Genomic DNA, 15,288 nt, shown 5'->3' with positions numbered 1-15,288 from the left:
TAGATTGAGAACTTGACTAGAGTCATGCAGCTATTAAGGAGCAGACTTGACTAAGAGTCACACGGCTATGAAGTTCCCGGCCAAAGTTCAGGGCTTATTTGTCCACACCAGGCTGTCTGCGAGCATGGCCTCTGTTGACTGTGGACTGGTAAGGACCGTCTGTTTCTGCTGCTGCTAGGGTAAGGGTCCTGCCGTGTTTCTCCCTGGTGCCTCTCTGCAGTACCTGGCCCATCGCTCTGCCCTTGTGGACACTCGATTAGCATATCTGTGACTCAGGGTGCTGCACAACCTGGAGAGCGCTGTGCTTGCATTTCCCACTCCCTGCTGGAGCGTGACGCAACCCCAGCCCTCTCATCTGTCACAGAGGCTCATCCACGTTGCTTCAGGTCTAGGGTGGCCAAGATCAGTTCTCCTTGGGGTAAGGGTCCCTAGCACATGGGCCACAAGTACAAGTGAGAAGAAGCTGGGGGAAAGATCTGCTAGTAAGTCCTGGGTTAAAGTGGAGAAACGGGGTCAATGAATAGGGCAACACCCAGACAAAGACAGAATTCCCCCTTGTTATATTCCTGGGAATTCTCACTCTTAGGCACGCCAGGCTGGATTTCACTGAGCATGGCTGAGTGACCCAGTGTGGCAGCCTCCATGGTCACCTTGTTCCAGACCTCCCGCTGATGATGCCTGAATGGTTTTCCTCTCCACTGGTTAGGTCCTGAGCAGGGAGGTTTAGTGCGATCCACCACCTGAGAACATTTTACTTGGTGGGACTCCCAGAAGAACTGAATGCTCAGAATGTACTTCTTGATTTGAAAATAAGTGAACTCTTTGGAGCTGAAGTTGATAGAGAAGAGGATTGCCGTCGTGATCCAGGACTGTTCCCTGGAAGTCAAGATCGTCCACACGCCTCAGCTTCGTTGAGAACAAGCCACGTGAGCACGGCCTATTTTCAGCTTTGGCGTAGACGGGCTGTGCCTTTCTGTGGCTCCAGTTCTCTATTCCCCGCATCCTGGTCTCTGCTGACCCAGAGGAAGGCATTCAAGGGACATATTACAAGAACAACTAAGAGGTGACAAAAATCCTCCTTTTCTCAGCAGAACTGCTGCAGCCTGAAGTAATTCTGCTGGGTCCCCAGGCCAGGAGACGAGCATGTAAAGGAGTGTTGTTTTTATTACAGGAATGAGTGGGGAGACACTGTGACGGAGGGTTGCCAGGTTTAACACATAGATAGACAGGGCATGAGGTTATATTTGAACTTTACATAAACAACAAATAATTTCTAACTTAAAGCAGGTCCTATTGTATTTTGTTGTATTTTATCTGGTAACCTTGTCCTGAAACCCATGAATGCTTATAGCCAAATGAGCCCAGCTTGAGTCTAGGAAGGAGGAAACGGAGCTGCTCTCCTGCCTCTTTTGAGCCAGGCTGACTCCGCATGGGGAGAGCAGGGCTGGCTGGAGGGCATGGGAGGGGAGGAAATGAAGAATGAAGGGAGTCAAACTCATGAGTGACTTGCAGGTCCCTAGATTCTAGTGTTTAGTGTTCAGATGTAATGTCTGCATCTGGAGATTGTGGGAACACACAGAATGGCCGTCACAAGAAGTGCAAATGTCTGGGGTAATAAAAGCAAACTCCCTTAGGTTAGGAGTTAGGAGGTCAGAGGCCCAGTCTGCTGCTCCAGTAACCAGCTGCGTGGCCTTCAAGGAGCAACGTCTCCTCTCTGAGGCTGAATTTCCTCAACTGTAAAATGCAAACCATGTTGGGCTCTAATATTCCACGGGTCTGGTGCTGAGAACCAGAAGAGCTTAGCTGCTGAGTAGGCAGCTGAGAAATCAGGCAGCGAGGCTAGAACCTGCCCCAGCCTTTGCTCCATCTCACCAGGTGCTTCCTCTCCCTGAGGTCTGTGGGACTCTGGGGCTTGAACGTTGTCCTCCAGCAGATCCTTCTGCCTGACAGAGGAGGAGGCTGGCATGGCCAGGAGACAGCAGGACATGGACCAGGCCAGTGGCTTTCTTTGGAGCAGCCTTTTATTTCCCTTAAGCCCCTTGATGCTTTTGGTGCGTCACACCACCTTTGTTTTACGTTTTATTTTATTATAAGAAAGCCTCTCTACATTCAATTTGTGATACGAACAATCATCGAGTATAAACAGCATGATGTTTTTTTAAATTATAAGACTATTATTAATATAGACTATAAGGTAAAACGATCAGGTACGACCACTGCTTTTTAAACAATTTTAGACCTTCTTTTTGGAATTGCCTACGGATCTTTTGCATATCTAAATGAGATATGTATAGGAGGTGACAGAGCTTTGCTATTTGAGGATGGTTTGATATTTAGAACTGAAGCCAGATCGGAGGAGTGAGGTGCTCCAAGTGAGTAGAACGGTTTCTGGTCAAACCCAGGTCACGACAATAAAGAAATGAGACTGGTTTTCTTGTCTGGCTCCTGAAACGATGCTGAAGATGGTTCTGAAATGTCTGGAGGCTCTAGAAACACTCTGAGCAACGGCAGCATTGGTGCAATCCTCCAGTGCAGAAACTGACACCTTTATCCTATTTGTCTGTTGGCCTGTGCTTCTAACTGGACTACAGGTTCACTGAGGGCAGAACCAGATTCTCTTCAACTGTGTTTCTGTAGCGCGCCTCGCTCACTGCTGTGCCCCAGGAATTGCTCAATACAAGTTGGCTGACAGAGCGAATATAAAGTATCTGTAGCAAATGATCCTTCATCAGCTCTCAGAAGCTCCTGAAAATACGCTGATGATGCTTGTGCAGACAGACTACACCCTCCTCCCACCCTCCCTGCCTTCTGCAGCCATATTGGTTTGACTAGAGTAGAGGAATAACATCTTCCTGTGCCAGCTGTACCCTCCATGGGAAAATCCCACAGGCATAGGGTTATCTCATGCCACAGATCTCTATGGCCTTTCCTCCTGCCCTCCTTCTCCCTATGTCTGGACCCCGTTTGGTTTTGCCCAGATTTCATCTGATCATATGTCTGGCTCTAATATCAATGATTCCACTTCCTCCCTACTTGGCCTCCTCCCTCTGCCAAATCTTCATGTGTGCTGAGCTCTCCACCGTTCCCATAGCCTCTCCTGAACTGAGAAGAGATGGGACGTGCCTCAGCAGCTTCCCTGGCGTGAGTCACGTCTGCAGTCCCGACAGGGAAGGAGCAAGGAGGGTGGGTCTTAGGGTGCGGAGGAGGAAAGAGATTTTCAGTGGTTGTCAGAAAATGAGCACAGGGAGGGGTGGGGACACTTTGGGAGCATTGAAAGCTAGTGAGATAACTGAGGACTGAGTTAATTAACCAGAAGCGAAATGTTCAACATGGGCCAAAAGAATTTTTTTTTTTTTTCAGAAACACCTTCCGGGAAAGAGTTCCTTTTCAGCTTTTGGTTACAAATTTCCAAGGTTACACTACCCATTTGACAATATTTCACAGTGAATGTCGTCTGATATCAACCCATGAGTGAAGTAGACATGCGAGTATCATCATTCCCATTTTACAGATGAGAAAACTGAGGCCCAGAGAAATTAAACTATCTGAAGTCAGAGAGCCAGAGAGGGACAGAACCAGGACTAGAACCTAAGCCTCCTAAGCTCTGATCTGGTAACGTCATGTAAGTAAAGACATGCACCATCTGTATTGTCAGCATAATCGTCCATTCTGACTGCTGTGACAGTGATCTGCCTTCCTTGGGTTTCATCTAATCGCTTTATGCGGCATTCGTAACCCATTCTCTCAATTTGGTCATCACCCTTCGTGTCAAAGCCCTTTATTCACATGTATGGTTGACCTCCCAGCTTATAGGGGTCAGTCAGCTGGGTTTATTTTGCACTAAGAGTGTCATTTGCCATCTAGAACCAGGAAAAAAGTCAGGGAAGTAAATTTGCAACAAACCTAGTTAATTGTTCCCTTTAGTCCCCATGCTGTAATATGTGGGAAAGACATAGCCTCCAAAATTAGCCCCAAAAAGAACTCAGGAAGGAAAGAATCACACCAATGTCAAAAGAACACCAAACTCATCAACTACTCACCCTCTCCCTTGCCCGGGACCTTTGGCAATCAGGGGTGACACCTGTGAGACATCTGTGTCTTAAAGCAATTGCTGCTGACTCCTAAGGCCCCACCAAGACAGAGACCCAGATTTCCACAGAAAAGCAGCTGCTAATCCCCTTCGGACAATGTCTTGAGGGCCTTACAAAAAAATTCCCAAGAATAATCAGGCTGATGTTGAATCAGCAAAAGTAAATGAGCGTCATAGAATTTGGAGGCTAGGAGATACCGTGGGTGCCGTCTAGCCCAATACCCCTGGTTTTAGAGCAGCAGGAAATCCCTGCCCCGGCTGCTATGGTTGAATCCAGAGCAGCTACTGCACTGCTTGGCACAAAATTAGGGCTCAATAAATATTGGTTCAGTAAATGGATAGATGACGTATACTGGATTGAGATCACTTAGAAAGACACAGACAGAGCCAGGATTAAAGGATCTAGAACAATCTCTACCCATGTTAATTTAACAAATAATCTTAAGAATTATTGAAATTTTTTTCATTTATCTTAGTTCATTTAATCCTGAAAATAACCCCACGAAGTCCTTTGTTATATCCCCTTTCCATGTAAAGAAGCTGAGGCCCAAACTTTGAAGTAACATGCCCAAAGCCACATGCTCAGTGAGTGGCAAAGTTAAAATTTGAACCCAAATGTATCTGGGTTGTCAAGCAGGCTCCACTCTAGCATGCAGCGTCATATGCAGGAGTCAAGGCAGCCGACCTGTTCCCCTGGCTCTTGGACCATAAGCACAGAATGAAAAGAGACGACCCTTCAGGATTTTCCTAGAAACATCTATACTGGTCCATTCATAGACCTCAAGAATCTAAACATTTCCCAAATTCATGATCAAATCAGACCCATTGGGAAGTGGACTTGTTTTTGAATGTCTTTTAAAAATGCTTTTCCTAAAATGTTCTCATTTGAGACATTCAAAAATATCCAGTCAGCCCAAACGGGAGCCACCTATGAAGCAATGGGGGAGTCGGCAGACCCAGTTGGAGCTGACGAGTCTCAGCTCACGGGGCGAAGCCTGCATCAGTCTTTTTAGTAGCTGGTGCAGGTTTTCTCCGTTATAAACCCCGAACCGTCCCCACGAGCACTCCGGGTCTTTCAGAATGGAAGCAGTTCCTTACCGGATATCCCCATGAGCCATTCCCTGCCTGGAACTTGGAGTAGTAGTTGCTCCTGCTGGTGGTCCCATAGTTGTAATTGTCAGCCAAGCCATCATACATGGAACCTAGAGGAGAAGGGAAGGGGATTAGGACAGGGACGGCCACGATCTTCATCCACCTCTCTTCCTAGCTCATCACTTCTGCATCCAGGTCCACTACACCCATGGAGGAGACCAGCTCTGAGCTCCTGGAGAAGGTGGGGAATGTCATCTCCCTCTGTCTCCAAATCCTCTGTAGCCAGGACCAAGAGAAGGGCTACCATGGACTCCTGCAGGGACAGCTCCAAAACTCTCATCCGCCCCCTTCCTGGGAGCCCAGTGGTTCCCCTGCTACTTGGGTAGGTTAACACCTACACATCAGGACTTGGTCTGGAGGGCCTTGGAGCACGGCCATTCCAGCCCAGGGAATCATGACTTCGTGTCCCACAAGGATAAGATTCCCACTCGGGGGAGACAGGCAGGATCCTGACATTCCCAGTCCAGCAGCAGCAGCCGATTAGAGACCGATTCAGGGCAGGACTCTGGATTCAAATCTCAGCCCAGCCCCTAGCAGTGACCAGACACGCTTCCTCCCCTTCTTTCACCTCCAACATGCTCCAGCTGGTGAAGGGGGAGCGGCGATCAACCTCAAAGGCCCAGTGAGGATTAATTAATGTTTTCGGAGTGCTTGGAGACCCACAAATGACAGGCTCCACAGGAGGACAAAGTGTCATTACGGTTATTAGCAGCAAAGTGGCTTTGCATCACAGAAAATAGAACTGGATTTGGGGCTCCTAGTGGGGCCAACCCCCTCCTCTCCCTTTCACTGGCCAGCAGGGAGACCAAGGGACAGCTTCGACTCTGCACAAGCTGATCTGGCCACTGTCCTGCCGTCCTTGAAACATGGCCAACAGTGACAGGCTCACCCCTTTGCTCATATCTCTCTCCATGCTGAACCTGCCTTTCGTCCTCAGCCACAACCTTCTAATCTCGCCCATCTCTCGAAGCCAAGCTCAAGACCTCACCCACTCCAGGAAGCCCTTTCTGACCAGCTCTGCCCAAGGCAATCTCTCCTGCCTCTAAACACATAGTGTCCTGCTCTCCATAGCCCAAGGCTCGTTGTGCCCTGTGTCACATTCCCTCAGCTCCATGGGAGCTCCACGACGAGCAAGCCACGGCTCTGTGGCCTGCCCCACTCTCTTGTCCAGTGGTGGCCTTGGGGGGTGGAGGTGAGTGGGATCCAGTGAGAACCTTCTAACAAGGAGATGCTCTTCTTTCCTCTAAAGCGATGCTCAGACTCCCCCATCAGAAACCCTGTCTAGGAAGAAAGTTGGTTGGAGGGTGATCTCACCTCGCCAGGTGAGCTCCTCCCCATCTGCCACACCACTCAGGCTCCCTGGCCATTGCCTGGGGGAGGGGGGTTGGAACATCTGAGCTGGAAGTAGAGGGAATAGCTGAGGGGCAGCTTTGGAATGAGGCAGGGATCCCCGCCTGGTGCCACCTCCCCTGTCCAGCGCCAGGTAAACACCCAAAGCCCGCAGCAGAGGGTGCTGCCTGCTTCTCTGCATCCCTCCATCATGGACATTAGGGGTCTTGAACTGTGGCAGGCACAGCTTGCCCTGAGGCCTAGCAGTGTTGCTATTGGTCCTGGTTCTGGAGCCTGGGCAAGTTGCTTGTTCTCTCTGAGCCTCAGTGTCCTCTTCTGTCAAAAGAGGGGGTTGGTCTCTTTCATCCCATAGGCCCCATACAGTTCCAGTGTCCCGTAGTGGTGTGAAGACAGTGACACGTGCCTGACTGCATTCAGAGGAACCGACTCCTCCTTTCCAGAGGCACAGCTCAGCTTATGCGGAAGAAAAGCAGACATCAAAGGCCACACCACTGCCTCATTTGCCACCTGCCTCAGAGTCCTCTGAGAGGCCTCCCCTATACTCCAGGCCCAGCCCTGACTCCGGAAGGGCTATTCTCCTATGAGGGACATCCTGGGACTCTGCCGTGTGGCCCATTGAGCCTCTGGCTTCCTCCAAGCTCTCTGTGAAGTGCACACAGCTCTTCCTCCACCTTTCTCCAGCGGCTCCTTCTCTGGCAAGATTGTCCTTACCAGGAAGAGGCTGAAGGCAATCTCGTGGGCTCATTCACTCAGGACAGGTGCTCCCAGGGAAGGGGGCTGCAGCCAGGCACACTCACAGTCAGGACCCTAGGCAGCCAACGGCCAGGTCTCATCTGCTTCCCTTCCACCCAGCCCGCTTCAGTCACTCTTCCAAGGTTTGGTAGGATGGAGTTCACTTGGCTCTGGCCCTGTCAGCAGGTATTTCTCACCACAGGGCAGGTATGGGTCAGCCAGCCGCTTCTGGATGGAAAATTTGGGGTGGTGACGGACAGAGCTCTATGGAGCCCCAGGGAGGCCTCCTCCTAGGTGAAGCAGCCCCAGGGGGCTTGCACCAGGCCCTCCTTGCCTGTCTTCTGAGAGAGAACCTGTCAACATGACACTGCTCTCCCCAGGTCATCAGACGAAACATCTCCTCCCGCCATGCCCCGCGCCTGCCTGCCTGCCCCCCATACACTCTTCCCTGTGTGTAGGTGGAGCCCTCTCTGCCATGGAGGCGACGGTGGACACATGGAGGCAGAGGCCAGAATGCCCTACGATTCCCAAAGCCAGTCCCCATGTCCAGCATGCACTCTGGTAAAGACAGGTGTGACTGTCACTTGTCGTCGGGCCAAGGCCTGCAGGCCCTTCCAGGCAGTTCCTGAAGGCATCTCCTAAGACCTCTCTATAATTGGGGTCTGCTTGGCTCCTGCGAGAATGAGGCTGACATCACACCTGCCTGAACTGCTAATCTGGCAGAAGGTGGCAGTACTTGGGGCGGAGGTGGTGAGAGAGGGGAGGAGTCCACAGCCGTCGCACACCTGAAGTCACAGCGTGCGGTGTGCCAGAAAACCAAGGAGTGCTGGGGGCAGCTGCACTCTGTAGAGCACTGCTCCCACAACTAAAGTCATTTCCCCTCTCTTGACCCTGGCGTGTCTGGCTGGAAAGCAATGCCCCTGAAAGTCAAGTTCAACAGCAAGAGCATGGGCTTCTCATGAGTGTGGTGGTGCTAGCTCACGCCTCCACCTGCTCCCCGATGTCTCCAGAGCACACGTCTAGGAAGCTTTTCCTGATGAATGACACCTACTCCCACCTCCATCTCACGCCCACACCAGTCTCCACCACCATGTACTTCAGACGTTCTCTGAAGTGCAAACCATATCTCTTCTTCCCTTGGGACCTTGAGCTCAGGGCACTGCTCCCGCTGGGTTTGGGCCTGACTGGCCCGAGCTGGCCCTTTGTGTCAACAGCCTTTTCTCCTTTGTCCAACCCGTGTGGTGCCATCCTCTGATGCCTGGTGCTTAGAGGCTCAGAATGGGGCCAGGCTCTCCTCCCACCCAAAGAGGTCCCTGGTGAGTGGGGGTAAAACAGGAAGAGAGGGGGGCTGCTGCAGATCTCAGATACTCAAGGCTACCTCTATGAGGAGGATTCCTGGTTCCAGGGGGATGGGGGAGGGGCTGGTCCCCAGTTCACCCCACAGAATCACGCCTACCCTCCAGCTAAGCGTCTGCTTTCCCCCTCTTCTCCCCAGATGGGTGCACGCACCATGGGCAGGGACATGGTGGCTTCTTGGTGACAATGGCAAAGTGCCCAGCCTGTGTGCCATCCTCAGGAGGCATCTGCCCACCCACAGAACTCCAAGGTCAAGGAGCAAGAGCAACACAAACTGCTCTGTCCACACAGCCTGTCCAATTTTAAGTCCGTGTTTTAGGGTGTAAGACCATCTCAGAAAATCTACCGCTAGGGTGACCGGTGTCCCAGCAAGCCGCTTCTCTTTGGTGCCTTAGACAATGACCGGCTGGTTTTCTCTTGTGTCATCCGTGCAACTCAAGCCCTCTCACCTACAAAAGCTTTGAAAATGGAGGCAGCTCCTTCTTCAGGATGGGTGGAAATCTCTCTCCAGCAGGGGCAGGCAAGGCTTTGTGGGGATGACTCAACCTCTTCCACTTCCAAGCTTTCAAATAGGTCACACTTACTGCACCTGAAACATTCTTTCTCTTCTTCTCAAGCCCTCCCCCTGCATTCAAAGCCTTGCACAAAAATCAGCTTCTCCTAAAGATGACCCCACCCAGCTCTGAGCGTTCCAAACCCACCAGCATAACCACGTCAGCACTCAATCCAGCGGCTGACTCTGCACTGGCTTGCGGGTTCCTTGGAGTATGGCTTCTGTTCACTGTGTGCGTGTGTGTGTGTGTGACAGAGAGACACAGGTGTATGTCACTGTATAGGAGTGATCCCTCGTGCTGGGTCTAAGTGAGCGAAGGACAAGGGACTAGAAGGGTGGTTCTCCAACTTGGCTACACATCAGAATCACCCGAAAGTTTCTGAAGCCCTGAAGTGCCGTTCTTCATACTCACGAAGTCAGGCTTTGGTCGGGGTGGGGTGGGGACTCAGATGTTCATGTTTTAAATTTCCAGGAGATTCCAATATGTAGCCAAGTTTGAGAACAGTGGATGAGAAGATTTTTTTTTTTTTTAGTATGTTAGGATGTTTACAAGAGAGACACGATGAGCGGCATGCCTTGAGGGGAAGAGCTTTTTGGCAGTACAGCTGCTGGGGTGCTGGGCAAATGGCGTGCAGAGCTGGGGATTATACACTCTGTTTCCAAAGAGTGTTAGCGTTGCAAAGCACTTTGGAGATGATCCAATTCGACCTTGACAGCTGCAGAGACCCAAAGAGAGGCAGTGACTTGTCCAAGATGGCACACCAGGCAGCAGTAGATGCCGGGGTCGGCTCCTGACATCGCACAGCTGCAAGGACACACATGTAACATGTGTGTGTGTTACATGTGTGTTCATGTGTGCACACGTGGGTGTGTGGGTGCTTTGTGTATGCATGCGTGTGTGCATGTGTGATGTATGTGTACACACATATGTGCACAGTGTGTGCCTAGAAGCAATGAAGCTATCTTACATTCCTCCATTTTATTTTGTTCAAACATTATACAACTTCTAAGGGTCACGCCCCATAGCAGAAGCACTTCCCAGTACCTAAACCTAGAACAACTGGCACATTGATACTTAGGTTGGTATGGGGTTGGGGGAGGAATTTGTATTTTTAAAAATCTCTGCCAATAAGCATAGCAAAGGAGCAGGAACCAGAGAAACAGCGTTTGCTTCGAAACACCCTAGGATAGCCAGCATTTTTGCATGTGTTGGAACAGGCCAACGGAAATTCTGGCTAAAACCCCAACTTCAAGCCAAGGTACATTGTAAAGAAACAAGAATTGGTTCATTTGAAGTTTAATTAGTATGTTTCACCAATGGAACACGCTAAAGCACACACAGCCGTTATCATCTTCGATCTCAGCTTCGGTCTCAAGAAAACAACCCCAGAAGTGATGTCTGTGGTCAGAAACTAACAACTTTCAAGAGACTATAATGAGCAGAGCATTCACTCGGGCAGAAGCTCACGCTGAGACAGAGTCAAACACAAATGCAAAAGGCCATCAAAGTGGCGGCTCCTGAGACGAGCTCCTTCACTGTGCAGTCTGCGGAGCTGGCGCAAGTATGTCCCCCCTCCCCCGACGGGGCAGTGAATAGACACGGGAACCACAGAAAGGGAGCAGGCATCTCCCCTGGCCCAACATCGCCCCCAGCCCCTATCTCCGATCAGAGAGAAACACAGGATTAGCAATTGTAGATGGGAAACAGTACTTCTGTGAAGAAGGGAGAGAGAGAACTTCAGGCCGAGGGCTGAAATAAAAAATGATAGATGTCTAAGCAGGCAGTGGGACAAAGCAGGAATGGTGCTGGTGCTGTTAGGACTTCCCTGGAAGGAGACGTGACAGGTGAAAGGGAGCTCCTTTATCTGAGCTGGGTATAATCTGCGTTCACAGCGGGTGCAGGGGGAGCACTTGGGTTAGGGCAAATGAGATGCAGGTCAAGCTTTAGGAGGAGATTCCAGAGAAGTTATAAAGATCTGGAAGGTGGATGAGTGTTTCCTTGCCCATCCTCAGGGAGGTCGCTTCCCTAGCAAAGATCTTTAGTTGGGTGGTGACATCCCCCTCAGTTTCCCCTTACCTCCCACGTAGTCTGGGAAGAAAAGTATGCCAGACACCCCGACGCACACAGGGACAGCCTGAAAACTTCAGAACCAGTTCAAGATGGGAAGGCAGGTTCAGAGCAGCCTCCTTGTCCAAGGTCTCCAGGCCACAGTGGCCACCTTCTTCCTGCCCAGGGGTTCATGACCAGGGAGAGGTGCGTGTCGGATCTGCTGCGTTTCAGGGAGGGCATGAGTGCAGACAGGCATTTGGTGCCAGGCTCCAGGGGCCCTTCCTCCAGCCCTCAGAGACTCAAAACTCCCTCAGTGACAAGAGAGAAAAGAGCCCTAGAGGAGAGGAACTGAGAAGAAGCCAGTTCTATCACCAGGACCAAGGATGGCTGGTCCTGACTGTCCTTCCCCGGGTACGAGGAGCACTGGCTACTCTTCCAGGCAACTTGTGGGGTGTGGCCAGCCCTTCTTAACTAGGGAAACTTTGGATAGGATTCAAGGGGCTCAAGAAGACCCTAGGTGAACCAACTCTCAGCTCTTAGAAGAGACTAAAGGAGAATTTGAGTCTGTCCACGGGCGAGGGAAGAGGCCTGGGGCATGGTCCTTCCACGTCCCCCAGCTCATTCCATTCCAGGAACCCAGGCAGACTCCTGGCAGGTAAACAAGCATGAGAAAGAGGGAGCAGAGTGAGTAGAGGTGGCCGCAGAGCACATAGGGGACGCTTGGGTGTTTCTGATGGAGAGGACAGAGAAATCTGATGAAAACTAAGCCAGATAAACCAGAAACACCAGCTCCAAGTGCCCAAACCGCCTCTTCCAGTGAGGATGCCTCTGGGGAAACCAACCTCCTTTAGGGACCTCCTGAGACCCACAGGGCCAGTCCTTGGAGTTTCTGGAGAGGTAGCCATCAGCATCAACCCTCCCTGTCTGAAGACCCCTGGGGGACCTTCAGAGGAAAAACAAAGGCGACCTTATCAGACAGAAATTACCCAGGAAGACCAAACCCAGAAAGTGCACTTCATGCCACAAGCAGTCAGCCCATATCCCCTTAGGTGGGAAGAAGAAGAGGTCCTTGGGGCACCCAGGGCCGGCTTGAGTTTTCTGGAGCTGTGAGCCAAGAGCTCAGGCTGGGACGGAGTGGGAGTGGGAAGGGGGCAGTCAAGTCTTGTGCAGAGAGGAGAGTAGGTTGGCCTGAGCTGTGCCCTGGGCTGTAGCCAGAAACGGGGGCATTTTGTTCTTCCAAACCTGCTTCTAAAGAGGCTAGGAGGCAGCTACCAAGGCACCAAAGGGAAGGAGATGAGTGCTCTGGAGGCGGCATGCCCTTGAGTGGAAATGTGAGAGGAGCCCGGAGCCCGGACAAAGGCAAAGAGCACACACAGCAGCAAAGACCTTTAGGTCTGAGACCCAGGAAATCCTCTGCCCGCCATTTTCCCTCCCTCGGCTCTACACGGGGCCACTCAGGAAGGGGGGTTGGGGCCAGAGGTAGAGAGCGTGAGGGGTGTGCGTGTGCGTGTGCGTGTGTGCGTGGTGGGAGAATGGACAGGGTCGGTTTCTTTTGTCCCCTTCCACCTTTTTACCCCCTTCCCTCACTCTCTCTTAAGGCCTGTCTTGATAAATAAGTCTTGATTGACGTGTATTGGTTTGCAGTGGGTAGAGTCTTTATTAGCATTTTACTAAGCTTAGCTAAATAAAATACATAAATAAACAAGCAGAAGCGTTGCTCACTTGTGTGGAATTCTTGCCGGGCATCCTTTGTATTTGGTCTGTAAGCTCTCCCCTGTCCGGTACTGCCCCTTCCTCCTTGAGTTTCCTGGGTGCTGCCACCTTTCTCCCAGGCTGCCCCGTCATGGGATCTGGCCTCTCAGAGGCTGGAGGAGGGGGTGCCAAGCCGGGAATCCAGCTTGGAAAAGTGCGCTCGAGGGCTCAGCTGGAGGTATCTCTGGGGCCTAGGGGGATTTCCAACCTGCCACGCTCATTCCCTGCTCTCCCCATGAGACACTTGTTTCTACCGAAGCTGGGTGGGGTAGGAAGAATCCAGTGGGGAAGAGAATTTCTGCCTCGGCTATTGGGGAAAGAAGGCATCCCTAACCCCCTTCCCTGTCGTCAGTGGAACCACTGGCCATGGGGCGGCCTTCCAGCTAGGCTAGCATCTTCCGGGAGGCTCCAGATTAAGTGCCCTGAAGTTCCAGGGCCTCGTCCTGCTCCCTGTGCCACTTCCCTGTCCCGCCGCGCCTCTCCTGAGCTGCACTCCCGTCTCAGCGACTCTCACCCCGCTCTCGCGCGCACACACGCACGCACGGCCCCACAGGGTCTGGGGTTTCCCTTGGCCTGGGCGCTGGGCATCGGCCATCAGCTGAAGGCCGGGAGACCAAGCCCAGGAAGGGTGCAGGGTGACCCACAACCGTTTGCGAGCGCGGGGGCCCCCAGGACAGCCGGGGCGGGTCAGGATGCGGCGAAAAAGAGAAAGCCGTCTAGACCCAGGCAGGGTTCAGGAACACGAGAACCGCTCGCGGGGGATCCTCGGGCTTCCGGCACGCTAGGAGACGCCCCTGGCCGAGTCCAGGTGAACCACCCACCCATTCTGGCCCACTGGCGCGCCATCGAGCTCGTGGAGCCGTCGAGCCGGCCTCGGGTCGCTGAACGCGCTGGGAGCTCGGCTGCTCGCGCTCGCGCTGGGCGCGTAGACCCCGCCCGGGGCCGGCAGCCCCTCGCCTCCGGGCACCGCCTCGGTCCCCGCCGCTGGGCCAGGGCGCTCGGGAAAGGGGGCCCGGCCTTTACCTCGATTGGAGTGGCTCAGGGTGGACGGCTGGGAAGACTTGGACTTCTGCCGCCTGACGGTCATCATCACCTGCTCCTGCACGCGCTGCCGGCCAGACGTGCCCGTTTTCATCTTTTGGTCCGACGGCAAAGCCAGCGTGGAGTGGTCCTGGTCCTGGAAGCATTCGTAGGCCAGGGCGGTCTTGAGCGGCGAGGGGTTCATGGTGGCGGGAGGCGCGGGCCGGGCCGGGAGAGCGGCGAGGTGCGGTGCAGCGGGCGGGCGGGAGCGTGCTCTTCTCGCGCTCAGCGGCTCCCTGTGGCCATAGAGTGAGTGGTCCGCGTGAGGGCTCCCGGCAGCTGCTCCTGGCGCCTCCACCCTGGCTCGTCCCTCTCTGGCACTGGCGAGGCCCGCCCTCCGTCAGACAGGATATACCACCCCTGCCCTGCACCACCCACTCCACCCGGCCGCGCGGCTGCCGCTCAGGCGCAGGGCTGCAGGGCACTGCCGCTGGGAGCCAGCGCTCTTGGGGGCAAGGCTGCGAGGCCCCCGTGCGGGACGCTGGGCGCCTTCCTGCTCGCTCGCTCTTTCTCTCCCTTCCCCCTCCCCATGAGCCAGAAACGTCGCGGGCCTGGAGGGCCCAGGCAGACGTCCCTCTGTCCTGTTCTGCTGGCTCATTGAGAAAGCCTGTGCTCAGCTCAGGAACAGAGGGAGACCTCTCTCGAGGAAAAAAGGAGTGTTTCTTGACCAAGCTGCCCAGGAGAGCCAAGCGTCCATCTCCCTCTGTACTGAGGTCATGGCAGAGACCAGTCTTGTCGGTGAAGGCTCCCGGGCTGATGGCAGAACCATAGCCCTTGCCCCAAAGGAATGCTCCATCTTATGGGGGCTACCCAGGCAACTCTAAAGCAGCTTCCTCTGAAGAAAGAGGGGCAGGGGTAGGAAGGCCACATCAAGGAGCGGACTTTAGATAACAGAGCACACAGTAGGTGTGCCTTGGTAAAACTGGTGGCTATTTCTTGTTCATGAGTATACCCCGGTAAAATACCACGTGAACAGCAGATCCTCTCTGAAACTCCACACACAGCCTCTAAAACAATGCCTGGAGTAATACTAGGCACTCAATAACAAATATTTTTAAATAGGTGAATACACAAGTGCTAACTAATTTAATGTAAATTAAGTCTAACTCGGATCCTAACCAGATCCTCACTGAAACACTGAAAAGCTGCTTTGCCCCAAAAGTCCACTGGGGA

The 15,288-nt window shown here is 52.9% G+C and overlaps 1 protein-coding gene across 2 annotated transcripts in view; it reads right to left on the bottom strand.

Annotated features, from left to right (window-relative positions):
- Positions 1-14,491, bottom strand: part of PKP1 (plakophilin 1) — a 52,105-nt gene extending 37,614 nt beyond the window's left edge. For both annotated transcript variants that reach the window (XR_005195584.1, XM_017499421.2), the window contains exons 1-2: positions 14,059-14,491; positions 5,189-5,292 (exon numbers count right to left, since the gene is read on the bottom strand). Coding sequence is in view for 1 of the 2 variants with exons in the window: in XM_017499421.2 (XP_017354910.1) it covers positions 5,189-5,292; positions 14,059-14,260 (306 nt within the window). In the remaining variant the exon portion in view is untranslated. The remainder of the gene's footprint in view (positions 1-5,188; positions 5,293-14,058) is intronic.
- Between the last annotated feature and the right edge of the window lie 797 nt (positions 14,492-15,288).

Source organism: Cebus imitator, unplaced genomic scaffold (genome assembly GCF_001604975.1).
Source record: "Cebus imitator isolate Cc_AM_T3 unplaced genomic scaffold, Cebus_imitator-1.0 Scaffold257, whole genome shotgun sequence".
NCBI lineage: Eukaryota > Metazoa > Chordata > Mammalia > Primates > Cebidae > Cebus > Cebus imitator.
The sequence above is the reverse complement of the archived record's forward strand: the minus strand, read 5'-3'. Positions and strand labels throughout refer to the sequence as shown.